The 26,435-nt window shown below is 42.5% G+C and overlaps 1 protein-coding gene across 2 annotated transcripts in view; it reads right to left on the bottom strand.

Moving 5' to 3' along the window:
• The window catches only part of MMP17 (matrix metallopeptidase 17), a 194,639-nt gene that overhangs the window by 3,817 nt on the left and 164,387 nt on the right, over positions 1–26,435 (bottom strand). For both annotated transcript variants that reach the window (XM_040347643.1, XM_040347647.1), the window contains exons 7-9: positions 24,808–24,890; positions 14,682–14,834; positions 11,065–11,322 (exon numbers count right to left, since the gene is read on the bottom strand). In XM_040347643.1, the coding sequence (XP_040203577.1) occupies positions 11,065–11,322; positions 14,682–14,834; positions 24,808–24,890 (494 nt within the window). The remainder of the gene's footprint in view (positions 1–11,064; positions 11,323–14,681; positions 14,835–24,807; positions 24,891–26,435) is intronic.

The following is a 26,435-nucleotide window of genomic DNA, read 5'->3' as shown; positions in this document are numbered from 1 at the left end:
TTTAGGCACAAAAAACAATAATTTTTTAACCATTTTTTTTTTTTTTGGTGTGTTTTTCTAAAAGAAAATTTTTAGGTGAGAATTTGAAGTCAAATCTCTACTTCACTAAATTCAGTGATTAGAGAGATTTATAATTCTATATATATATTTAAAAAATTTTTTGGCGTTGTTTATTCTTTATGGTCTAAACTTTATAGTATCCCAAAATGTTCAACATGGTCAAAAAGTAACAAAATCCAATTCAAAAAATATAACAACTCACAACAGCAGTCAGTCATGGTGTGCTTTCACACTGGAACACGCCAAAATTGGAAGATACACACATTCAGTGCAAACTCGCCAAATGTCATTGGTTCAACAGACAAATGGCCACATGTGCTATCTGACATCATGGGTGATCAATGTCTGTGTTTTGTGGGAGCAAACCCTTCCTCTCAACTACTTGAGGATGGAGGAGGGGGTTGGACCCACAAAGCACAGACATTAGATATTCTGTGATGGCAGATAGCACATGTTGGCACACTGTGTGTGTATATTCAAATTTTGGCGTATTCATTATTCAAACTGTAAAAATGTTTGTGGGGGCGGGGGATGGGCGGGGGGTGTTTCAGTCTTTGACACGGCCCATCATGTCAATAATGTTCTTAAAATTAGATTCGATCACCATCATTCTTTGCCGCATATTGTCCATTTCCGTGCTGCATTCCAAAAGGACATTTGTTACATTCTGTTCCATGAGAAACATCCTTTCACGCATATTGTGCATTTCAGTGCTGCACTCCATTACCTGCTGAATAATTATAGCAGCACTTGCACGTGAAAATATTGGCACACCATCCTCCTCCCCTAAAACAACAAAAAAAAATGGCATTTACAATATTATTTTTCAATGAGGCCTATCTACATATGTTTTTTGGAATCAAGCTAGGGTGACACTGACCTGATGGGCTTCTCCTTTCCACCTCTTCGACATCTTCTATCACTCCTCCTTCTTCCACCACCTCCCCATCATCTTCTATCACTCCTCCTTCTTCCACCACTTCCCCATCATCTTGGACTCCTCCTTCATCCATCAATCCACCTTCTTTCAATTCGCCAAATTGTTCTTCCGCCACTTGCCCTTCATCTGCTATGACTTCTAAGTCCAAAATTACTTCTTCCTCCTCTCTTCCTTCCTCCTCTCCTTCCACATCCTCCTCTCCTTCCACATCCTCCTCTCCTTCCACATCCTCTTCTCCTTCCACATTCTCCTCTCCTTCCACATCCTCTTCTCCTTCCACATCCTCCTCCTCCTCCACATGTTGAGATGGCAGATTTTGGCCTTGTCTGGCCCTCTCTGCCTCCTCCAAATGCTGGCGACTTCTTTCCCCTGAAATAAACCAAAAAAAATGTAGACTCATCAGCACACAGATATTGGAGAGCATAAATCGCACACATTGCTTAGAAGATGCTTTCATTTAGTTACTTTTATCTTTCACCAAACCTACATTTTGCAATTACTTCTATATGGCAAGCTCTGATCCTGCCCCTTTTTAGCAAAGTGACACACATGGATGTCCCCCCTAAACTGTATTTCTGGGAGACCCTACCAAAACCCATTTTTGATTTGGGGAGACACAGGTGCTCTGCATTGCAGATGTGAAAACATCTGCTTTATTACCACTGTTTTTAGAATGAATCCTGTTTGCCTTTCCCATTCTCATACTTTTTTTTTCTAGAACTAGCTTTTACACAATGTTTACAAACAAAGTTTTTGGCCAGTGAGCCATGTCCAGGTGTGTTGTTCCTGTAATAACCGAGCCTTTCTGATAAACTATGTGATGTTACGTTGTTTACTAAGAACACTGTTTGTAAATATGTAGTTATTTATGTTCTAAAAAATAAATAACAACATGTCTTTAAAATTACAAGCTGGCCAAGGAGGCAGATGGTGAAATATACATGGCAACACATTATTGCAGACAATCACCACCCCCCCCCCCCCCCAACCCCAATATATATTTACTTACTTTTACGCAGAATTTTAAGTATTTTCTTCATCTGATGTGGCTCCCTCAATTTTAAGTCTGACCATCGTTTCCTCAGCTGTTCCTTGGACCTGGTGATCCCAAACATCCTCTGCATTCTCCTCGCCACCTTGTCCATAATATGTGCCTTTCGGCGGTTAGGGGTCTTGTATGGCCCTAATTCCCCATCATAGTCCTTCTTTCGCATGATGTAAACTAACTCCACCATTTCCTGGAACCGCATATTAGTGGCTTTATATCTTCTTTTCCTTGATCGGGACGTCCCTGCCTCTGTCCCTTCACTTGTGGCATGAGAGCATCGTGCCCGCTCGTGTGACATCGCCATCTTTCCTTTCCCACAGAGATTATGGGCGTGGAAAAGATGAATTCTTACGCCATGGGCGGAGAAGAGGGCGGCGTTTAATACATACGCGGAGTGTAGAGAATGCAAACAACGTGTTTACGTCCGTTACGCGGAGAATCTTCGAGCGCATCCAGAACATACACAGTTAACGCCATATTTCCTAAACTCATTGATTAGGGGCCTCGCAAAGGTGACGAGGGCGGGGTTTCATAAATACGCGGAGTGTTTAAAAGGTTTACGCCGTGATTACGCATCTTACGCGGTAATTAGGCGAGCGTGAGAAACGAGGAGCGAGAGACAGGAAGGTAAGGAAATTAAAAATGTGATCAGCAGAGGCCTTGAAAATGTAGACACATGGGATGGGGGTTTGGGCTGTTGGTTGCACCCTTTTTAAGCTATTCTGTCTATGGGGTACCACAATGTTATTTTGGTATCCAAATGCTTTTGGACACCTCACAAAATAGAGATGTGAACAATGCTGTACCTCATTGACAAGTTTTTGAATGGTGTATTCAGATCAGGCAAAGTATTGTTCAAGTGTTGGTTGTACAGAGGTCATTAGGAAGTGTCTTTTATGTCATCCATTGTCAGGGGCATGAGATTTACACAGGAAAGAGTGCCTAGATGAATACTGTCATTTGTAAGCATTGTTTATTTTTCAATATTAAAAATATTTACTGCAATGTTAACAATGGCTCTGCATCTAGCAAATCAATGTTTGGTACAACCAATGCGGCCGAGCTGACAATCATTGTTTAAACAAGAGAGACTGTGTTTGTAATTAGATATAGGTAATAAATTTAAAGACACATATTATATCAAGGTCAACGCTGATCCTTTTGAATATTTATTTTTCTTTGGTTTATGTTTTTTGAATCTAGACTCAAAAAAAAATATCATATTTCAAAAAGTAAAATGGACCAACTACAAACCAAGGAAGCTATAGAGGCCTTACTACAAAAATATCAGGACACGCCCATCCTGTGGAATTCAAAACACGCATTATATTGTAATAAAGATGTACGAGCGGCAGCACTAGAAGAGCTAGCAAACTATATGCAAACATGGGTGCCAGGATGCACTGCCAACATGGTGAAGGATAAACTTGCCAACCTCAGAAGCACATACAGGAGAGCATACAAAGCTAATAAAATCAAAAAATCGGGAGCAGCAGCAAGACAAGCAAAGGAACCCAAACTGTGGTATTATAAACAGATGGCTTTTTTGCGGGACGAAATGGAAGGCAGGAAAACGATGTCCAGTCTTTCTTCCAACCTTTCCTCCATGCTACCTTCCAGCGGACCTTCCCCAGATGACCACAGCCCTGCAGAGTCGGAGGAAGAGGGCCTGGCTGACAGAGATGCAGATCTGCCACCCTTCGATGAGGAGGTATAGTAGTTTCCTCTATATTTATGGCGTAAATAATTCTTGGTGGATTAATGATTAGATATTGTAAAAATAAAACCAAGCTGGAAAAAAGCAAAAAAAAAGGTGTACAGACAAATAGGTGTCAGGGATGACAACTGCAGGGGTCAGAAGTAGAGTGTATTCAAGTAATAATGAACAGAAAATACTGAACGAAAAACATGAAAATGAGTGTGGTTTTATTTAGCGAAATTGTAAAAAAATTCTTTTTTTTTCCACACAGGAAGAAGAGATCAGCCAGGAGGTGGCAGATCCTCAGGTGTCTGTCAGCCAGGAGGAGGCCGGGGTCAGTGGCAGCCAGGAGGAGGCCGGGGTCAGTGGCAGCCAGGAGGAGGCCGGGGTCAGTGGCAGCCAGGAGGAGGCCGGGGTCAGTGGCAGCCAGGAGGAGGCTGGGCCCAGTGGCCTGCAGCAGGTCCACCCGGCCAGGAGAACCACCACCAGCCAGTCTTCTCCCCCCCAGGTGAGGCCATCAGGCCGAAGGAGGCAGTTGAGGCCTGTGGAGGAGGCAAGCCTCCGCATGATCCAGGAGGCAAGCGCCATCATGAGGGCCCCCCTCAACCCCACAGAGGCCTTCAGTGCCTCATTGGCCCATGATTTAAATGAAGGGGAGGAGGACCAGAGAAGACTGGCAAAGGCCCTGATGAACCAGGTCCTTTGGTGGATGCAGAGGGGCCTGCTGACCCCAGACACTGGGCTATGTGACCCGGCCCGGCTTGCGGAACACCATCCTCCTGCTGCCACATCAACCCCACCTGCAAGACCCCGTGTTCGATCCGCTGGAAGGCTGCCTGGAGGGAAGGCTGGAAAGAGGAGGAAACGTTGATTTTCTGCCTTCCATTTCCTTCCACATAAAGGACATCGTGTTTGTACTACCACAGTTTGGGTTCCTTTGTTTGTGTGCTGCTGCTTCATATTTTTGTGTTTGGCTACTGAGGCTTGGAAGTTTATCCTTCACCATGTTGGAAATGCAAGTTTGCATATAGTTTGCTATCTATTCTAGTGCTGCCGTTCTTTTTATTTTTTTGTGATGACATTTGCCTGAATAAAAGGCCTTTTGCTTTCATTTGAAAACATGTCTATTGTTTGATATACTGTGGGGATTATTAGGCAGCAAACCTTTAATAAATATACAATGGGTAATTTACAAAGGACACACTCCTTGGGGGGGGGGGGGACATTTGGTGTGCCAACATGGTTTAATATTCTCTAATGAAACACCAAAAAAAAAAAAAATTTTTCAAAAAACATGTAAAAAAAAAATAGTTTAAATGGTGACATAACTAGAAACAAAAAAAAAAATTAAAACAAAATGAACATTCCTTTACAAAAATGACTACTCTAAATTATGGAGGACCACCAACCAAAACACACGTCTGGCATAGAAAACATTATTAAAGGATTACATCACAAGCAAGAAATGTGACATTTCAGTATGGGACAACTCTATTGAAATTGCATCAGCAAGAGAACGGGGTTATTCTAGCAAGAGAAGAATTAATAAAACGAGGCTTTAAAATGTGGTTTAGTGCGCCTTTTTAAGACATTGTTCTCTTGCTAGAATAAAAGGTTTCTAATGACGAATGTGCCATATCCCAAAGAAACGCGAGTTTTACCTGAACGAGCGCTCCCGTCTCCTCATTTGGACTGAGCATGCGCGGGGTTTTTGTACGCTGCTTTTGTGTACAGACGACCGAACATGTCTGACGGACACGATTCCAGCAGACTGTTTTAAAGCAAGACCAGGAAACAGTTGTTCGTTGGAAAACGGTCTGGCCGACGATTGTTTGCTGGAATTCTGTACGTTACTGCCTACACACGAACGAACATGTCCGCTGAAACTGGTCCGCGGACCAGTTTCAGCAGACATGTTTGGTCGTGAGTACGAGGCCTAAGATTTAAATTCCAGACAGACAGCTAAACACACATAATATATATATAAAATATAGTTGTGCACATAAGTTTACATACCCTGGCAGAATTTATGATTTCTTGGCCATTTTTCTGAGAATATGAATGATAACACAAAAACATTTATTTTACTCATGGTTAGTGTTTGGCTGAAGCCATTTATTATCAATCAAATGTGTTTACTCTTTTTAAATCATAATCACAACACAAACTACCCAAATGACCCTGATCAAAAGTTTACATACCCTGGTGATTTTGGCCTGATAACATGGACACAAGTTGACACAAAGGGGTTTGAATAACTATTAACCACTTAAGGACCACCTCCTGCACATATACGTCGGCAGAATGGCACGGCTGGGCCAGCCGTGGGGCGTCGTGACCGCGGCCGTGGGACCCGATCGCCGCTGGAGTCCCGCAATCGGTCCCCGGAGCTGAAGAACGAGGAGAGCTGTGTGTAAACACAGCTTCCCCGTTCTTCACTGTAGCGCTGTCATTGATCGTGTGTTCCCTGATATAGGGAAGCACGATCAATGACGTCACACGTCCAGCCCCGCCCCCTACAGTTAGAAACACATATGAGGTCACACTTAACCCCTTCAGCGCCCCCTAGTGGTTAATTTTCCAAACTGCAATTGTCATTTTCACAGTAAACAATGCATTTGTATAGCATTTTTTGCTGTGAAAATGACAATTGTCCCAAAAATGTGTCAAAATTGTCCGATGTGTCCGCCATAATGTCGTGGTCACGCCGCCATTAGTAGTAAAAAAAAAATTATTAATATAAATGCAATAAAATTATCCCCTATTTTGTAAACATTATACATTTTGCGCAAACCAATCGATAAACGCTTATTGCGATTTTTTTTTTACCAAAAATATGTAGAAGAATACATATCGGCCTAAACTGAGGAAAAAAAAACGTTTTTTTAATATATTTTTGGGGGATATTTATTACAGCAAAAAGGAAAAAATATTGTTTTTTTTCAAAATTGTTGCTCAATTTATTGTTTATAGCGCAAAAAATAAAAACCGCAGAGGTGATCAAATACCACCAAAAGAAAGCTCTATTTGTGGGAAAAAAACTACGCCAATTTTGTTTGGGAGCCACACCGCACGACTGCGCAATTGTCAGTTAAATCGACGCAGTGCCGAATCGCAAAAACTGGCTGGGTCCTTTACCTGCATTTTGGTCCGGGTCTTAAGTGGTTAAAGGTAACCATCCTCACCTGTGAGCCGGAACTCCTGATTAGAATATCTTCACAAGTCGGTGCCCCAGAACGTACTGAAACCAGTGGATCACCATGACAGAAAGGCAATTTGCATTGTTAGGACTGGTCAGCTTTTGCAGCTTTCAACAAGTTTTATCACTTTGCAAGGGAATTTTCTCTTAGCTTAGTAAATGAAGTGAAGTTCTGCTGACTTCCATCATCCAATCACGTGCAAGCACAAATACTGTATTTTTTTTGCACGTGAATGGGTGTTATTTGCGAAATACATTTTCATCATATTCGCTGAGCTCACTAAGGGACAAATTGATTGCAAAGTGAACTTCCTCTTTTCCTTTAGTAAATTAACCCCAATGACTCTAATGGGCATATGAAACTTGACTTGAATCCACAAGAGCTTTTTTCCACCCATGCCAGCACCATTTCCACTTTGTCTGCATTCACTCTCAGGTAAAATGTAGGTTTTGCAAGGGGGATGACAATACTAAACTGTCTTTCACATCTTGACATCTGGGCAAAGCTAGGATGAGCACGGCGACTAGATTCCACAACAAAATGGACTTCTAATGAAGTGTCATGTCTGAAGAAGAGGGTAAAGGAAGTTTTTTTTTTCCCTACTTGCTTTTCCACTTCAGTCCCATTGCTGATATCAATTAGCCATTGTGCCTTCTTTGGCCCATTGCTGGGCTGTCTGGTGCACAACGTTTTTTGTCAGACTCATCAACATCATGAGTTGCTGCTACTACATTTACTACAGTATGTACATTAGAAAAACATCTAGAAGCCTAGAAAGTAGCATCTGCACAAATGTTTTTAAAGGGGTGTTCCAGCTTTTTTTTAGGTTTATTAAAAGTCAGCAGCTACAAAAAGTGTAGCTGCTGGCTTTTAATAAACAGATACTTACCTGCTCCACGGTTCCAGCGACACCCCGGCCGGGGCTCTGCTCCTCGCCCCCCCTCGCCGGCCGGCGTCTTCATTCCTAGTGTGGGCACCCGGCAGTAACAGCTTTCGGCTTCACGGCCGGGCACCCACTGCGCATGCGTGAGCGGCACTGCGCATGCGTGAGCGGCACTGCGCATGCGCGAGCGGCACTGCGCATGCGCGAGCGGCACTGCGCATGCACGGCGCTGTCCGATTGGACAGGCGTTTGCCTACAGGGAGGGGCTGCAATAAGGCGATTAAGCTATTCGCCTTACCAGCCCCTCGGCGGAAGGAGGAAGTGGGACAGGAAGTGCCACTTCTCCTGAAGCCCCCACACCCCCCCCAAAAAAATTACATGCCAAATGTGGCATGTAAGGGGGCAAGGAGTGGGTTAAGCGGAAGTTCCATTTTTAGGTGGAACTCGGCTTTAAGTAATGCCTGTGGGGAGAAATTCATTGAATAATAAAAAAAATAACTCCCTGCGCCCAATCCAGCCAGCCTGAAGGAAAACCTAGCTATACATTGGTGAGCCTATTTTAAATTAGTTATATACAGTATCTGACAAAAGTGAGTACACCCCACACATTTTTGTAAATATTTTATTATATATTTTCATGTGACAACACTGAAGAAATGACACTTTGCTACAATGTAAAGTAGTGAGTGTACAGCTTGTAGAACAGGGTAGATTTTCTGCCCCTCAAAATAACTCAACACACAGCCATTAATGTCTAAACCGCTGACAACAAAAGTGAGTACACCCCTAAGTGAAGATGTCCAAATTGGGCCCAAAGTGTCAATATTTTTGTGGCCACCATTATTTCCAGCACTGTCTTAATCCTCTAGGACATGGAGTTCACCAGAGCTTCACAGGTTGCCACTGGAGTCGTCTTCTACTCCTCCATGACAAGTATGCCCCACAGATGCTCAATAGGGTTTAGGTCTGGAGACACGCTTGGTCAGTCCATCACCTTTACCCTCAGCTTCTTTAGAAGGAAGTGGTCATCTTGGAGGTGTGTTTGGGGACGTATATTGGAATACTGCCCTGCAGCCCAGTCTCTGAAGGGAGGGGATAATGCTCTGATTTAGTATGTCACAGTACATGTTGGCATTCATGGTTCCTCAATGAACTGTAGCTTCCCAGTGCCGGCATTACCCATGCTGCCCCAGACCATGACACTCCCACCACCATGCTTGACTGTAGACAAGACACACTTGTCTTTGTACTCCTCACCTGGTTGCCGCCACACATGCTTGACACCATCTGAACCAAATAAGTTTATCTTGGTCTCATCAGACCACAGGACATGGTTCCAGTAATCCATATCCTTAGTCTGCTTGTCTTCAGCAAACTGTTTGCAGGATTTCTTGTGCATCATCTTTAGAAGAGGCTTCATTCTGGGACAAAAGCTATGCAGACCAATTTGATGCAGTGTGCGGCGTATGGTCTGAGCACTGACAGGCTGACCCCCCACCCCTTCAAACTCTGCAGCAATGCTGGCAGCACTCATACATCTATTTCCCAAAGACAAACTCTGAGCACTTGCAGCTCAACTTCTTTGGTCAACCATGGCAAGGCCTGTTCTGAGTGGAACCTGTCCTGTTAAACCACTGTATGGTCTTGGCCCCCATGCTGCAGCTCAGATTCAGGCTCTTGGCAATCTTCTTATAGCCTAGGCCATCTTTATGTAGAGCAACAATTATTTTTTTCAGATCCTCAGAGAGTTCTTTGCCATGAGGTGCCATGTTGAACTTCCAGTGATCAGTATGAGAGAGTGAGAGCGATAACACCAAATTTAACACAACTGCTCCACTTTCACACCTGACACCTTGTAACACTAACGAGTCACATTACACTGAGGAGGGAAAATGGCTAATTGGGCCCAATTTGGACATTTTCACTAAGGGGTGTACCCACTTTTGTTGCCAGCGTTTAGACATTATTGGCTGTGTGTTGAGTCATTTTGAGGGTACAGCAAATTTAAGCTGTACACTTTACATTGTAGCAAAGTGTAATTTCTTAAGTGTTGTCACATGAAAAGATATAATAAAATATTTACAAAAATGTGAGGGGTGTACTCACTTTTGTGAGATACTGTATATCCCAGTTTTGGTGTTCACATCAAAGTTTAGAGTTAGAGATCAACTTAAAAGGTGCCTTGGTTTTGCAGTGTGGCTTCACAGGTCACTATATTACCAAAAGTATTGGTAAACCTGCCTTTACACGCACATGAACTTTAATGCATCCCAGTCCTAATCCGTAGGGTTCAATATTGAGTTGAAGCTATAACAGCTTCAACTCTTCTGGGAAGGATGTCCACAAGGTGTGTCTATGGAAATGTTTGACCATGCTGCCTTGCTTGCAGTCTCCACTCTAATTCATCTCAAAGGTGTTCTATCGGATTGAGGTCAGGACTCTCTGCAGGCCAGTCAAGTTCCATTACCTCAAACTCGCTCATCCGTGTCTTTATGGACCTTGCTTTGTGAGCCAGGCCTTCTTATCCACAGTGTCTGACCTCACAAATGCGCTTCTGGAAGAATGATCAAATATTCCCATAGACACACTCCTAAACCTTGTGGACAGCCTTCCCACAAGAGTTGAAGCTGCAAAAATTGGGCCAACTCAATATTGAACCCTACAGAATGGGATGCCATTAAAGTTTGTGTGCGTCCCAATACTATTGGTAATATAGTATATGTATGCTGTGTATGCACCAATGGATGGCTAAATGGGGATATTTTTGTGATTCTCAAAAATATTTTTGTGTTTTAATTCTGTTGCCACAGTTGTTTCTTTTAGGCTGGGTTCACACCATCACCACATCCATCTCACAGCAGGGGTCCAGTGCATCCTGGTTCACCGTTTCAGGTCCAATTTCAGACCGAATTTTGGGCTGAATTCAGACCTAAAACGGACCAAAAGATAGCAGCATTTTTGTGCAAAACAAACTGGACCTGCTGCAGAGATATGTGAACCAGCTCCATAGAGAGTAGGTCAAAATCTCCTGCTATTGTGAATTGGATTCGTAGAAGCCACATCCAATTCACATAGGTGTGAACCCAGAATCAGGTTGTGCAGCACAACAGAGGGTTGGGGATTGTTAGGTACAGGGATTCTTTGGGTGAAAATACACACCAGAAATGGTGTAAAGTGGAAAAAAAGATTTAGCTTAACAGAAAAAAAAAAAAATATATATATATATACACTCACCATCTGACCAAGCCATAGCATCATCCAGAGTAGTTGGGATCCCCTTCCAGAGAGTAGTCTCCATAGGGTAGCCATCATCCATTCTATGCTCACGCTCACTGTAACTCCAGAAAAGATTTTCTCGAAAGAAATATGTCTTATCAATGTGGGACCAAGAGAAAGCAGCATCCACACCCCCGGGGGGTAATCCAAATTCTGTGATGGGCCGGGGATATCCTTCTTCCACATTATTGTCTTTGAAAACCCAATATCGATCACCTAAAACAGATGGGGAGAGAAAACAGGAAATGGTGACAGTTTTACTGAGGATAAGCAATTATTTAGGAATGTTAGTATTAAAATACATGGAAAGGCATATCATAACGAAAGTCCCGAATGGTGTCTATATTTTAGCTTTAGTACTTTATAATGCATACTTCATAAAAATATGAAGGTCATGTGACTGCTATCCCTTCATCTTGAGTCCCTACACAATGAGTAACAGGGAGTTTTCTTTGGTCCCTCCATCTTGAGTCCCTACACAATGAGTAACGGGGAGTTTTCTTTGATCCCTCCATCTTGAGTCCCTACACAATGAGTAACGGTGAGTTTTCTTTGGTCCCTCCATCTTGAGTCCCTACACAATGAGTAACAGGGAGTTTCCTTTGGTCCCTCCATCTTGAGTCCCTACACAATGAGTAACGGTGAGTTTTCTTTGGTCCCTCCATCTTGAGTCCCTACACAATGAGTGACGGGGAGTTTTCTTTGGTCCCTCCATCTTGAGTCCCTACACAATGAGTAACGGGGAGTTTTCTTTGGTGCCTCCATCTTGAGTCCCTACACAATGAGTAACGGGGAGTTTTCTTTGGTCCCTCCATCTTGAGTCCCTACACAATGAGTAACGGGGAGTTTTCTTTGGTGCCTCCATCTTGAGTCCCTACACAATGAGTAACGGGGAGTTTTCTTTGGTCCCTCCATCTTGAGTCCCTACACAATGAGTAACGGGGAGTTTTCTTTGGTGACTGACCTCATTACAGTAAGTGACATCGCTATCTCAACTTCTCCTTCTGTTACAGAAATGCAAAGTGATGGAGGAGATGTATGAGAAATTCCAGAACGAGTGGCACTGCGGACAGTACATGTGCTAGGGAAGGAAGTGCCAGACAAGCAGGGGATCTCTGAATGAAGTGGCTCATCTTCCACATAGCAACTGGGGGATCAGCCATTTGCAAGCTGCTAGTAGTGTGGTCAGTACCATACAGGAAGCAGTGTCAACATGAGGGAAATTACCTGACCAATGGATAATATTTGTATTTTACAACCGTGTAAGTGCCGGTTCACACAGGGGCAACTCGACTTACAGTGTGACTTCAGCGCGACCTTAGTGCAAATTACAATGCAACTTAAAGTTGCCTCGAGGACAGGCGACTTTGGCTGTGGCCAATCACAGAGTAATCAGCTCTGTGGGAGGGGTTTGCCTGAGTAAACTGTTTTCTCTTCCTGTAAAGTTGCTTCAGTTAAGAGGGTGATCCGACTTTGAAGGCGACTTCCATTGAAATCTGTGTGTACAAGTTGCCTAGAAGTCGCCTTGAAGTAGTACAGGAACCTTTTCTGAAGTTGGGGCGACTTCAGTAGTGTACATTAAGACGGCTCTCTCTGACTAGATTACTGATGTCAAGCGACTTGAGGTCTGACAAGTCGGATCCCAAGTCGCTGTAGTAGCACTTTATACTTTTTTTTTTAATATTTAAACACTTTGTGTGTTTTTGTACAGTAGGTGTATTTGGAGTATGGATAGCGCGAGTATTATTGGTTGAGAGTAGGAAAAAGAAAAGATTGTCACTGAAAAATGTGCAAGTCTAAACAAAGTTTATAGGTCAGGTAACTTGATCTTCATTAATATGTTAATACAAAGAAATATAAGATTTCAATCTCATGTACAGAATGCTGCTTAAATGAAGATGATAAATATACGGTCCATTTTGTCTTTTTTTTATTCCCTTATAAGTGGTTATAAGACCTGAGGATTTTTGTGGGGTTGATGTAATACCATGAGAGATCAAATCCACTATAGCGGGTGAGGTATTTCTCATCAAACAGTAAACACATTGTAATGTGAGAAACAATATGTAGGGTGTACTATTTGCCTTATGAAGTTTAGAATTGGGAAATACTATTATTGAACTCAGAACCTCTCTTCTCATTTCCCCTCGCAATGCGCCGCTGATTGCAACGGCGCATGCGCAGGGGGGATCCTTGGCTAAAGGGCCGGCGGCGGCCGGCCCTTAGTGGAATGAAATCTCCCGCGCACATGCGCGGGAGTGACGACATCGCCGCTCCAGCCAATCACAGCGCTGGAGTGGCGATACCCGGAAGACACGCCGGAACAAGATGACATCTCGCTCGGCGTGGACCAGGTAAGTTCCCTACACCTCGTTTTAAGGTAACATTTTATAATGAGATAGTATGCGGTGCATACTAGCTCTTTATGGCTTTTACTTTTCAGGTGTAAAAAACAAAAAAATGTGGGTATACAACCGCTTTAAGGGCCAAGGTGGAGGTTCTGGAGGCCAGTCCAACTGCTGCCCCGGTGGAGCTGGCCGTTCCTGGGGTCTTGGCAGGGCCTGAGGTCCCCGCGGTTCCTGGGTCTTCACTGTCAGGTACCAGTTCCGGTGTCCCTTCAGTCACCCCAGCCCATTTCATTCCAGGGAGCATCAGGAAAGACATTCTCGATGGGAAGGATGTGAACCTGGCGTCCTTGTTGATAGCCACACACGATGTGGCTGACAACAAGTCATACGCCTGTGGGGACGTTTCAGTCATCATTAAATCCAGGGACCACAGGTTAGACCGTAAGCTCTCCATCCCTGAGTTCGTGTTGGCATTCAGCATGTTCAGGGACATTGTCTGCTCTGCGAGTCCCCAAAGGAGAGAGGAATTGGATCACTACCTCTATGCGGTGGTTGAGTTGGGTCACAAGTTCGGGGGCACGGCGTCAGGTGGTTGCAGTCTGGAGCAGGATAGACACAGAGCTTTTCTGCCGTCATTTTGCGGGGTCGAGGTCACCGGTCTGCGCCACCTGCCAATCGTCATCTCACATGGCTTATTGGTGCCCCAACACGGAATCTCTGGTTCTTCCAGGCACTTCCAGGGCTTTCTCCGGTTCACTACCAGCACCAGCTCAGGCCTCCTCCTCCTTACTCCTACGGCCGGACCTTTGTTGTTCCCCACCCCCACAAGACTGCTATATACAGCTGATGGGAAAACATGATACCCAGACATGTTTTCCCTGCAAACAACACAACAATAGGAATTTTCATTGCTTATCAATGTTCTAAAGTTGTGCTAAGTGCAATGAAATGGGATCTCACAACATTTCTTTCTGTTCCCATTATATCAAACACTTCAGCAAGGGACCAGGTTATAAGTTTACATGCAAGATGAGCTTATCAGATTTAACAGAATTTGGGGAATGTGAGAGAAGTTTTCTCTGACTGTGGATATAAAAAAGATGTGCACATAGTAACACAGTGTTACATTTTCTCTTTGTTTTATTTTGCATTTCGCTGCTTTTTAAAAAAGATAAAAATAAACAGCATTTAGCGTCAATGTGATAAGGCATATGTTATTGTACTTACCCTTGAAGAAGACAATTTTATGGTCTGTGCGCCTCTCATATATTGCATCTATGCTGTCCATGTTTAGGGGAAGCCCTTTCCAGAAACGATGGATCTGAGCAGGTTGAAGGGAGACCAAATGCTTGTTTCGTGTAAGCCTCCAGAAGTACTTCCCTAGAAAGCAAAGGCAAACTTCAGATACAATGCAATAATCATATCTACAGTATATGCTGATAGTCATGCAGGGAATAGTTATGTAACTGCCTGGATGAAAGATGCAGAGGAGGACAGGTTGGATTTGGCACACTAGTATCTTAACCTAAAAATTTTTAGATTTGCGAGAAGCAAAAAAGCTCAAACATACTAAATGGCAACTCAATAAGAACAAATCAGGACATAATGGCTCCTCAAAATTTGCACGTCGGTAACAAAAGCAGCCAGATTTAAATCTCATATCTGGGCTAGGCAGCCACTTAAAAACAAATTTGAAAAATCACTAACTGACTGAAGACACATTTTACAAAAGGCAGATAAGCTAGAAAGGAATACAGGGACATCATAAACCTCCACTAGAGTCCTCAAAAGACTCCCAATGAGACCCTATTGTAAACCTTCTAGTCCAGGTCCACAGCAAGGCGGGTCAATGATTTTGTACAGTAGGGGTTAAGACCTTAGGCACAGGGAAGCAATATGGGCACACAGAAAGTATGAACAGTGGTTTGGTTCAGCAGGGCAACATTCTGGGCACACCAAGGGTCGGACAGTGGTATGGCACAGCAAGGGTTAAATTCTTAGCACAGGGCAATAATCTGGGCACACAACAATTCTGGGTATAATTTTGGCACAACAAAGGTTAAGTCCTTAGCACAGGGCTGTACACACAGCAAAGATAGGTAGGACTCTGCCACAGCAATAGTTAAGTAACTCAGAGCATCCAGATGAGTGGGAAAAGAGAGACTAACTGTGCCCGTGCCTGCTCCTGTATTTATCTCCAAACCTGTGGCATGATCTCAGGTCTAAGCAACCTCAGGCTTGCCATTGGTTTGCCCTGGCAACAAGCTCTGCCCCTTTCACCCCAGTCACACACATGGAGTGCAGCCTTCGTCTCCAGGAGGCACAAAAGTGTGGGAACAGTGAGATCATGTTATGCCCACCAAGAAAAGTGTGGGGGGGGGGGGTAGTGTGCAGTCGACAGGCATGTTACCTGCATGTGGTGAATCTACATGCAAGAACAGCAAGGAAGTTGGCTGCCTGGTGCTTGGCCAGGAGCGGACTCCCAGCACGGAGGTTATGTGAGCTGCGTGTGGGTGATGGGGCTTGTAATGGCGGTAAGCTGGGCCATGCAGGGATAGTGCGGGGACCTCTGCTGGGGGGGGGGCGGGGAGGATGAGTTGAGGTGAAGCAAGCAAGGTGACAATTACAATCCCTAAACTGTCCAGTTTGTTATCAAACCTGGAAGCTAGATGGTCCATATCCAGCATCTCCCACTCAGTGCCAGGACAAGGCCATTTAATGCCCAAGGGAAATGCCAAACTGTGCCCCCCTGACAACAATCGTAAAGTTGGGCGAGTAGGGTGTGGGATGCAGCACACTGCACTAAAACATGTAACATTCTATCCGGCAGTAAAATATTTTATAATTTGTGTGTAACAAAGTGTATATGCTTTTTTTCAATGGTCACATCAGCCTCAAACTTTATATTCAATCTATTATGAATATAGACAGCATGGGTTTGTGAGGCTCTAATCAGATTTTTAGTTGGGTTTCTTCACAGTTAACTCCCTTCCTGCTGGAGATGGAGCCCAGTGGGAGCCAAACCCCACAGCTGCAGTTTGCTTCTATACTATGGGCTAGATCCACAAAGAAATTACGCCGGCGTATCTATTGATACGCCGCGTAATTTCAAAATTACTGCGTCGTATCTTTGTTTTGAATCCTCAAAACAAGATACGACGGCTTCTGGGTTAGATCCGACAGATGTACGTCTTCGTACGCCTTCGGATCTAAGATGCAATACTTCGGCGTCTGCTGGGTGGCGTTTTCCGTGTCGGGTATGCAAATTAGCGATTTACGATGATCCACGAACGTACGCGCGGCTGTCGCATTTTCTAACGTCGTCTGTAGTCGGCTTTTTCCGGCGTATAGTTAAAGCTGGTATTTTATTTTGCGACGTATAGCTACACTTGCCATGTTAAGTATGGCTGTCGTTCCCGCGTCGAAATTTGAAATGTTTTTATTTCTTGCGTAAGTCGTCTGTGAATAGGGATGGACGTAACTCACGTCTAAGTTAAAAAAATGACGTCCAAGCGACGTCATTTAGCGCAATGCACGCCGGGAAATTTCGGAGACGACGCATGCGCATTTCATTCGGCGCGGGGACGCGCTTAATTTAAATGAAACCCGCCCCCAACCCGCCCAATTTGAAATCCGCCGCCAGAAATACACTTCGCCGCCGTAACTTACGGCGCGAACTCGCTGAGGATTCGAAAATGCGCCAGGTAAGGTACGGCGGCGTAGTGTATCTCTGATACGCTGCGCCGATCTACATGTATGTGGATCTGGCCCTATGTAACCAGCTGACGCTACGAAAGTGCCCCCTGGTTACTTGACAGCTGTCAATTAGAAAAAAGGAGGAGGAGATTGGAAGCCAGGGAAGCCGCAGGGGAAGAGGTTAACATGACACATCCCTTCTTCTTCAGAAAACAGCTGTCTCCCACCTTCCCAATAACATCAGCTGTGGTATAGGTGGTGCATGAGATAATGGACAATGTCACCAGTGGGTTCTTTCCTCCCTCACCTCCTCTTCTTCTTCCTCAGGTTGCTCTTGGGGGAGAGAGGAGAGAGTAGTAGGGAGGAGAGAGTAGAATTATCCCTCAAGCAGCTGCTGCAGTCTTGCTTTGCTCTGTTCTCCAGCTGCCTGAGAAGGGTGCATGATCACTCTTGTCATTCAGGCAGATGGAGAATAGAGCACTGACAAGCTCCCCATGGCCTCCCCTTCCCCCTTCACAGGACCACACAGCGCCTAAGGTAGGTTCCCCTCCTGCCCCCCCCCCCCCCCCGTCTCGGGCCTGCTCCCACTTTCAACAGAGGTCTATAAACACCTTAGGGTGAAGAGTCTACTCACTGAAGTCCAGACTTTGACAACTAAAGAAGTCCACCTGCCAAGTTTCTACTCCCTGAATCTGCGTGGTGGTAAGGGCATGCATTTTGCCCAAGTGAGAATCAATTTTGCTTCTCCTTGATCCATAAGACGTTTGTTTCTTCCCTAAAGGTTGATGAAAGACACTGCCATCCATCGTTGAATGGTCAAACTAATCACTCCATGCTCCATAACACTGATCAGGATACAAGCTTCCTCTAGCAAGCAAATTCTTTACACCAAGAGTACAGAGGACTCCACCCCAACCCAGGATGTGCCCTAGGTTGGTACCCCTCTTGATAACTTTGGAGACCATTGGGAGGAAGGATTTCTCCCATTTCCAGTGCCAAGCTTGTTATTCATCAGAGTAAGGCAAACTTGTTTTTGGGGGTCAGGCAAATGTGGCAGTCCGGACACTGACAAAATGTTGTTTTGCAATAGACTGGAATGATATTGAGCATATCGGATAGCCTTGAAGGAGACCACCATCAGGCCCAAAAATGTCATGCAAAAGGCGGAAGATTGGCTGGATTTTTGACTGTAATGCCAGAGCATGGGAGCACAGTGAATCTTACAGTTCTGTCTTCTGGAGGTTCAGTATCTACCCAAACCTCTGGAGAGTCTGGACAGTCCTAAGGATGTTGGTGGATAGAACCTTTTCTGACTGCTCTGACTGTCCCTGAATATGATGCTCCAGGTTCATCAACTATGGGGATGCCCTGAGAGCAAAACAGAGTAAGAACAGGAGCTAGCTCCTTGGTGACGACATGAGGTGCAGTGGAAAGGCCAAAGGGAAGGGCCACAAACTGGTAATGTTGTATGCTCACAGCAAACTATAGGTAGCATTGATATACCAGGGAAAATGCGAGACAATTTTTCAGACATAAATTATACCTCACCCCCGGACCTGTAGAGCACCTTGCACATGACAGTTGTACACAATGAATGGTTTTCAGTCATAGCCATTCATTATGTACTATTGTGATGATCTCTGTGATTGGTCAAAGTGATCACATGGTACAGACAGGACCAATCACAGTGCACTGTACCATGTGATAGCTGTGACCAATCATAGCTAATCCAAAAGTACATAATGGCTCTAAATGGATGCCATTCAAAAAAATTATTGCTTATAATAGTGATTATCACTGTTATAAGGGATCATAGTGTTAAAAGAAAAACCCTGATCACCTCCCCAGAGTAGAAGTATCACTAAGATTACACTGCGCTGCTCTGGTCTGCCCCTTACTAAATACCTTGGGGTGTCACTGTCTACTTTCCAAAAAGGGGACATTTTGGGGGTATTTTTACTGTCCTGGCAGGACTGATCATTGTTCAGATATACTGTATTAACTAACCATAGTTTGTAGACTCTATAACTTGCACACAGACTAAATAATATACAGTGATGTGAGTTATTTCCGCTAAAGAAATGCAGCAGTATACATTTTACCCTAAATTTATAAAGAGAGATTTGTTTGCAACATTTTCTAACAGAAAACAAAAAGGAACAATGAACAAAAATATTTTTTCAAAATGTTCAGTATTTTTTTGTTTATAGAGCAAAAATATGAAAAAAAACCCTGTTGTGATAAAATACCACCAAAAGAAAGCTCTGTCTCAAAAAATATTATAAAAATGTCATCTGGGTACAGTGTTGCATTATTGGCATTCAAAGTGTGACAGCGCTGAAAACCGAAAATTGGTCTGGGCAGAAAGGTGAAAGTGTCTTGTATTGTAGTGGTTAAATTAGATACTCGCATACCAAAAGGGATTAACTATGAGTGGGATTTCACTGTGAATAGCCTCCTTCCCTGTATCTCTTTCAATCTCACGGACAAATTTATTTTTATCTTTTTTTCCTTGTATCATATTGAATGTTTTATACTGTATAGAACACATTAGCTGTTTTTTTCTTGCAGGTTGTCAAGCTTTTTGCACTATTGATTTTCATGTTAGCATCATTTTGTCCATTTACAATATGACTAGATCACTTTACGTGTTTTTTCCACTGTCAATTTTTCTCTCATCAGGTTAGCATAAGTATTTTCTTGTAGTTACATTTCCATATGATATACTATTTCTGGCAGTTTGAATTTCTCTTATTTTTACTTTTTATATATTTTTTATTGGTTTTATCCTAATGAATAATAAACATTATGTTTTATTTGGGATAGGTTCTAATTATAGAGCATATATTGCTGGTGTATTGCTTTTTAATCTTATGGTAATTTTTGTCTTCTATTTGGATCAATTTGGTTTCTAAAATAGTTGCGACGGTGCCCACCTTTTTGAATTGGATACAGGTACTTATATTTACATCTTATATTTACCTACATCTGATGACTTATAAATTGGTCATGGTTTAAATTGTGCTTATGTATGTTAGAATTCATATTTGTCCCCAGCAATTTATAAATTGTTTCTCTGTTAAGTTGGATTGTTTGTCCTAGGCTGTATTTTCTATCTCTCGTAGATAGGTGGCATTGTAACATAGACAATCTATGAGGGATACCGGACCCTTCTTATTCTTTATGAGTTATGATGCTTTATAACTCTAGCTGTTCCAGCTACATTTGCTTATATGATTAAGCCCCTATTGTGTGAAACACGTTAGAGGGGGTTCTCCCATGGGTAGGAGATCAAGCTGAAGCCATTTGTTACTAAGAGGAGCTCATTATATGCTATGGCAGTGTGCGTATGGGCGCCATTTTGATTTATTTCCTAAATGTGTCTGACATTCCACTAATAAACCCGAACTGCACCTGCAAACATTGTGGCTAGTCGGCTGGGATAACAGATTGGGGCTTTTGAGAGATATACATTTTATTTGGTTTGAGATCATAGTTATGTTACCAGTATACAGTAGAGGGTAAGTTTAAGTCATATAAAACCTTCCCTTTTTCTACACACAATTTGAGCTATGTAAATTAATTCAAATGTTGCACCACAAAATTCTATATGCTGTAACATACAAAATTCTCATTAGGATGCTTATTGTTGAACAATGGTTATAAAAATGGGAATACAAGTTATAGTATGCCTTTACATTCTAATACTTTGTTGTCCAGAATATGAAAATTCCTAGTGTCTCCACATAACCGTGTAAAAGGTGCTTCAACGACAAATCTCACCAAAAATAAGAACGTTTACGCGGCAATTTGCAGTATGTTACAGCTCACATAAGGAGAGCTGGCATACATAAGGAACAGATGGCCTAAAAGTAACTTTCTCATTGGGGAATTTTGGAGAGCTAGAAATATTGTCTCCAATTCAGTGACTCTTCTATGCCACAAATCCCAAGCTGGTTTTATGGTACCCAGGAACCTACTTTTCCGGTGAATTACGCTGTTGCAATAATTTAACTTCACTTACATTTATGAAGTACCGCAAGAAGAAACAGAAGGTTAGGCTCTGTTTGCTACAGCTTACAAAAAGAAAATTGAAGCTGCTACACAAGGGCTTATTCTACACAGTAGACTAGCCATGTATACATTAATAAAAAGGAAGGTTTTTAAGAATATAATGGTTCTACCTTTGGATGGCCACACTTAGACATCTCATCAGAAATTAGTGATGAGAGATTTGACCACTCACTTACTTTTGTTTTTTGCTGCTCCAGGTCCTATGATATAAGATGCATTTTGCACTTTGTCCTTCTTTCTTTGTGCTGTACAGGCAGAGATTGCGTGGTAGACAACACGTCCCCCCTTCCCCCCACTGTTGTTCGACCATGCAGGAATGAAGAGGACAAATATCTAATGAGGCTTGAATACTGGCACTTCTCTCTGGCTCTTTGCCCTTGTACTTAACAATTGTCATCACTAGAAATGCAGGGGGAGGGGGAGTATCAGAGACTGCACAACACAGATGCACTCACAACAGAACTCTGCCTGTGTCGCTCGCACATATGGGAATGCATCCATGGCTAGCGTGTATGACTAACAACTGCTAATGATATCAACGTGTGCAACAGGCGTGCTCAATACACAGGGGGTGGTGGCAACTAAGCAATACCACTGTTTAAGAACTGACGCACCTACAAATCAAGATTTCAAGAGAGGAGCAACAGCTAGCTGGAAGATAGTAACTAAAGATGTGGTTTTCCTTCTTTAACAGTAGAGGATCACTGGAGAGACTAAAGGTGGGATTACATGAAGATATCTTGTTTATAAACCATCGTGAGAGTTCTTCTTTAAAGGAATTTTGACCAAGTGTAATGCCTTGTACACACAATCGGAATTTCCGTTGGAAAAAGTCAGACGGAATTTTTTCATCGGATATTCCGACCGCGTGTGTGCCCCATCGGAAATTCCGACGGACTTAGAAAGAGAACATTCTATTGGAAATTACGTTTGTCTGTATGGAACTCCGACGGAGAAAAAAACACGCATGATAAAAATTAAGTAGACGCATGTTCGGAAGCATTGAACTTAATTTTTCTCGGCACGTCGTAGTATTGCACCTCACCGCGTTTTGGACGGTCGGAATTTGGTGTGACAGTGTGTATGCAAGACAGCTTGAACGGATTTCCGTCAGAAAAATCAGTCAGATTTTTCATGTGTATTTACCTGGCCGACGTAGCAGAGAATGGATTATTATCTGGTTTCCTGTATCCATGGGTAAAGGGATGGAGTTTCCATCATAAAAATTCTCCAATAAGTTAAGAATGTTATGTTTCTTATAACAAACAATTTCAACAGTTAGAAGTCCTTTAACCCCCTTAGCGGTAAACCCCCTTAGCGGTAAACCCGAGCGTGACTCGGGGTTGGTTTTCAATGTTAGGATCGGTATCCCCGAGTCACGCTCGGGGTGGACGTGCAGAGTGTGCAGCGGCGCGGCTTACCTTCTCGCTGGATCCACAGGCAAGTTACTTACCTTGTCCCTGGATCCAGCGATGCCACCCCGCTGTGTGAGCGAGCGGGTCCTCCTCGCTCGATTCACAGTCTCCCCGTGTGCCGCCGATCTCCGTTCCCTGCGACGTTACGACGCACGGGAGCGGAGATCGGCGCCAAATTCAAAAAAGTAAACAAACACAATACATACAGTATACTGTAATCTTATAGATACACACCCCCCTTGTCCCTAGTGGTCTGCCCAGTGCCCTGCATGTTCTTTTATATAATAAAAACTGCCTGGAAACTGTAGATTGTCCAAAAGTGTCCCTTTATGTCAAAAATGGTATTAGAGCAGCTAGAAAACAGCGATAATAAATTATAATCACTTGCAGAATTGTGCGATAGCGATTTGTGGGGAAATTCGTCATAAAAAAAAAAATAATGACAGCGACAATTCTGCAACTGAGCAAATTTCAGTGATTTTGAGTTGATTACATTATTGAATAATTTTTATTATAATTATATTATTATTTGTTATAATTATTTATAATTATTTATTATATTATGATTTATAATTTTGTTTTTTTTTAAAAATGTCATACCCGGGATGCCTACAAGATTCTTGTTTGGTCAGATTTAAGTGAGTTATTCCTAAAAATTACAGGCCTACAGTACAAATAACCAAATTTCCTTGCAAAATAATTGTACCGCTTTTGGTACGTAATTCCAGACAGAATCATACCGCCAGGGAGGTTAAGACCCATTCATTAACCACATTAGGCTTGAGACTGGGGCAGAATTGGACCATATAGGGAAACTCTCAAGGTTCCTCTTACATGATGGCCAAGAAAAGATCTTACCTGGAACAGGAGACTACCCATCATTTCAAATGCATTTTTGAAGATGGTAACATTTTGTGAAATTATTGCTTAGAGCCGGAAGGTGCTAGAGGGCCATTGCTTACCCATGCAACTGTTGCTAGACCTTGGGTGTACCTTGTGTATCCTGGTTCTGTTTAACTACTGGAAGTGCTATACTACACTAAACTTTTCTTTAAACCTCTCAACCATTTTATTTGTTTTCTTGAAAAGGAAAAGTGAGAACTGGGTGGGTTTAACCAATCATATTTTGCATTTGATCATGGACCACATACATTGCAAAATTAGCGGCAGACATAACTATTACCACATCTGCATTTGTTTCCTTCACTCCACGCCCTGCATTTGGAAATATGAGGATGTTTCTGGTTTATCATTGCCCAATATGCTTGATACCACCATGCTCCTGATAACTAGCCAGTTAAGGCTGTAGCTAAACTTTTTTTGTGGCTCAAAACAAAATATGAACAGGACCTGTAAAGCCATGTCCTCATATTATTATTAATAACCAATATACACAATAGGGGTTATTTACAAAAGGCAAATACACTTTGCACTACAAGTGCAAACTACAAGTGCAAAGTGCACTTGAAATTGCACTGAAAGTGTACTTGGAAGTGCAGTCGCTGTAGATCTGAGGGGTAGATCTGAAATGAGGGGAAGCTCTGCTGATTTTATCATCCAATCATGTGGAAGCTTAAATGTATTTTTTTCCTTGCATGTCACCCTCGGATCTACAGCGACTGCACTTCTAAGTGCACTTTCAGTGCAATTTCAAGTGCACTTTGCACTTGTAGTTTGCACTTGTAGTGTAAAGTGGATTTGCCTTTAGTAAACGACCCCCACTGTGTTAGTCTGTATAACAACAATGAGAGGTCTTGTGAACTGATATGCATAACATGGTGGTGTTACCAAAGAGCTAGACTCAGGCATGCTTTATAGGGCTCAGAGCTCAGGATGTGTGGTTCATTGACTGTCCTTGCTACCAATCTAGAACCTGCCACTGTTTGACAAATGTTCAGAAAAAGTGCTCACATTGCATAGAAAAAAGAGGAGTAAATGAGTATCTCACTAGCAAAGGGGCATTACCGACAACCACAAATTTCTGAATATGTTACAGAATCACAAACAGGAACTGTTTGCAGAAGAAACTCCATATCTAGGGCACCCAGCTGAAAGAGAAATGAGAACACAGCGAAACGTGTACACATCCAAAGAGAGCTGATCTTTCTACTTCTGTAGAAAAGGGTAAACATTATATCAGTGATTACCGTACAAAGAAAATATCCTACCTTTAAAAAAGAACGCTTCTCCTCGAATCTGTGCCACTGCATCAAAATGTGTGTTACACCTGTCAGGCTCATCTTTTCTTGGTCTAAAAAAACAAAACAATGATAAAATAAAATAAATAGATAAGTAAACTATGTGAATGTCAATATTTTCTGACAACCAAGGAACATTTGCTTCAAATTCTTGGAGTATTTGCACTGTGACAGCTAAGTATATGGGTTCAGTCATACATGGAAGAAAAAGGCAATCTCGGGGGCCACACAATGCAAGTACTTATTTTCAGCTGAAACCATTGTGCAGTGCCTGCATTTATTATCTCATTTGAGTCACCGGGAGGGAAGATAAGCTCAGGAGACAGAAGCATCATCCGTGCTATGATTCACTTGAAGCATGAAAATGTTTGGAAAATTGATGAGAAGTGTGAATTGTGTTTGAGATACACAAACATAATCTGAACTGTCTCGCCTGACATCTTCAATGTGAATCTTTACTTGTTATCTAATCTTATTATAGTTGTAACCAGTGTGTCCATTTTGCTTTTTCTATTTACTTTGAGTCTGGCCATATTTTTCCTAGTGATGTAACATCTGAGCATCAGTTGAGATACAGTAAATATGTTGAGCAGGAGCCAAAACAAATGACAAGTGGTAAAGGCCCCTTGGATTGGTTATAAGGATGTACCAAGTTTGCACGATAACAGTATTATATTATTTTTCTACCCAAAATATGGAATTATCCTTTCCTGTGTAAGTGTGAAAAATTGTATTTAGGATGAAAATTCATGGTAACTTTCATCGTAGTTATGAGAATGGGTACACTTTAGAGGAAAAAAAAATATTAATTTTCTGCCAGCATTAACCAAAAGATCTGTAATGAATCAGTTTGTATAGCTGTGTGTCACATACAGAGGAATTCACCTTAGGGCACTAGTAGAGATTACATGGTGCTCATAATAATTCCAAACTGAATATGCCATTTCATTTACAAAAAGGGAATTTTAAATTCAAACTACTTTAAAATAACCTCAGTCCAAAAGCTTTGAGATTCATCAAATTATAATTTTTTAAAATACTGTTAAAAAGGGGAAAGAGATAATTGCTTTGAGAACTGTTCAAGAAACAATGTATGCAAGAGACGGAAGAAAGGGGTGATATTTTTGTTTTATACTAGTTGTTCGCCAGCATTTCAGAAAAACTACCCCACAGACTGGCTTGGGAAGCAGATCTGGACTTGCTAATATCAGCAAAGAGGTGTGCAATTTATGGAGCACTAGAACACAGCAGGGAATACTCAATATGACCCTTGTAGAGGATAACGTTGAGGTCCTTTCTCGCTCGCACTTAGTGCCAAATATGCACACATTTTTGAAGCCTCTTCGCCCTATTTCAGAAGTTACAGAAAAAGGGGAATGATGTTCCAAACTAAAATCAAGAGCTTGTTAACAAGGATACACACATTGATATATATCCTGTGTAACCAACATTAATATTCCCAAAAATGCTTGGACCACCTTACTAAATAAACCTATTTCTGATATTGATGACTACTCGCTACTTTCCAAATGTAGAAAGAAACGTTTGGACAGCCGCACTCTGAAGAAACCTCTCGGTTGCCTTTTATTGGTAAAAGT

The sequence above is a fragment of the Rana temporaria genome, chromosome 1 (genome assembly GCF_905171775.1).
Source record: "Rana temporaria chromosome 1, aRanTem1.1, whole genome shotgun sequence".
Lineage (NCBI taxonomy): Eukaryota > Metazoa > Chordata > Amphibia > Anura > Ranidae > Rana > Rana temporaria.
Note: the sequence above shows the minus strand (reverse complement) of the source record. Positions and strands in the feature narration are given on the sequence as shown.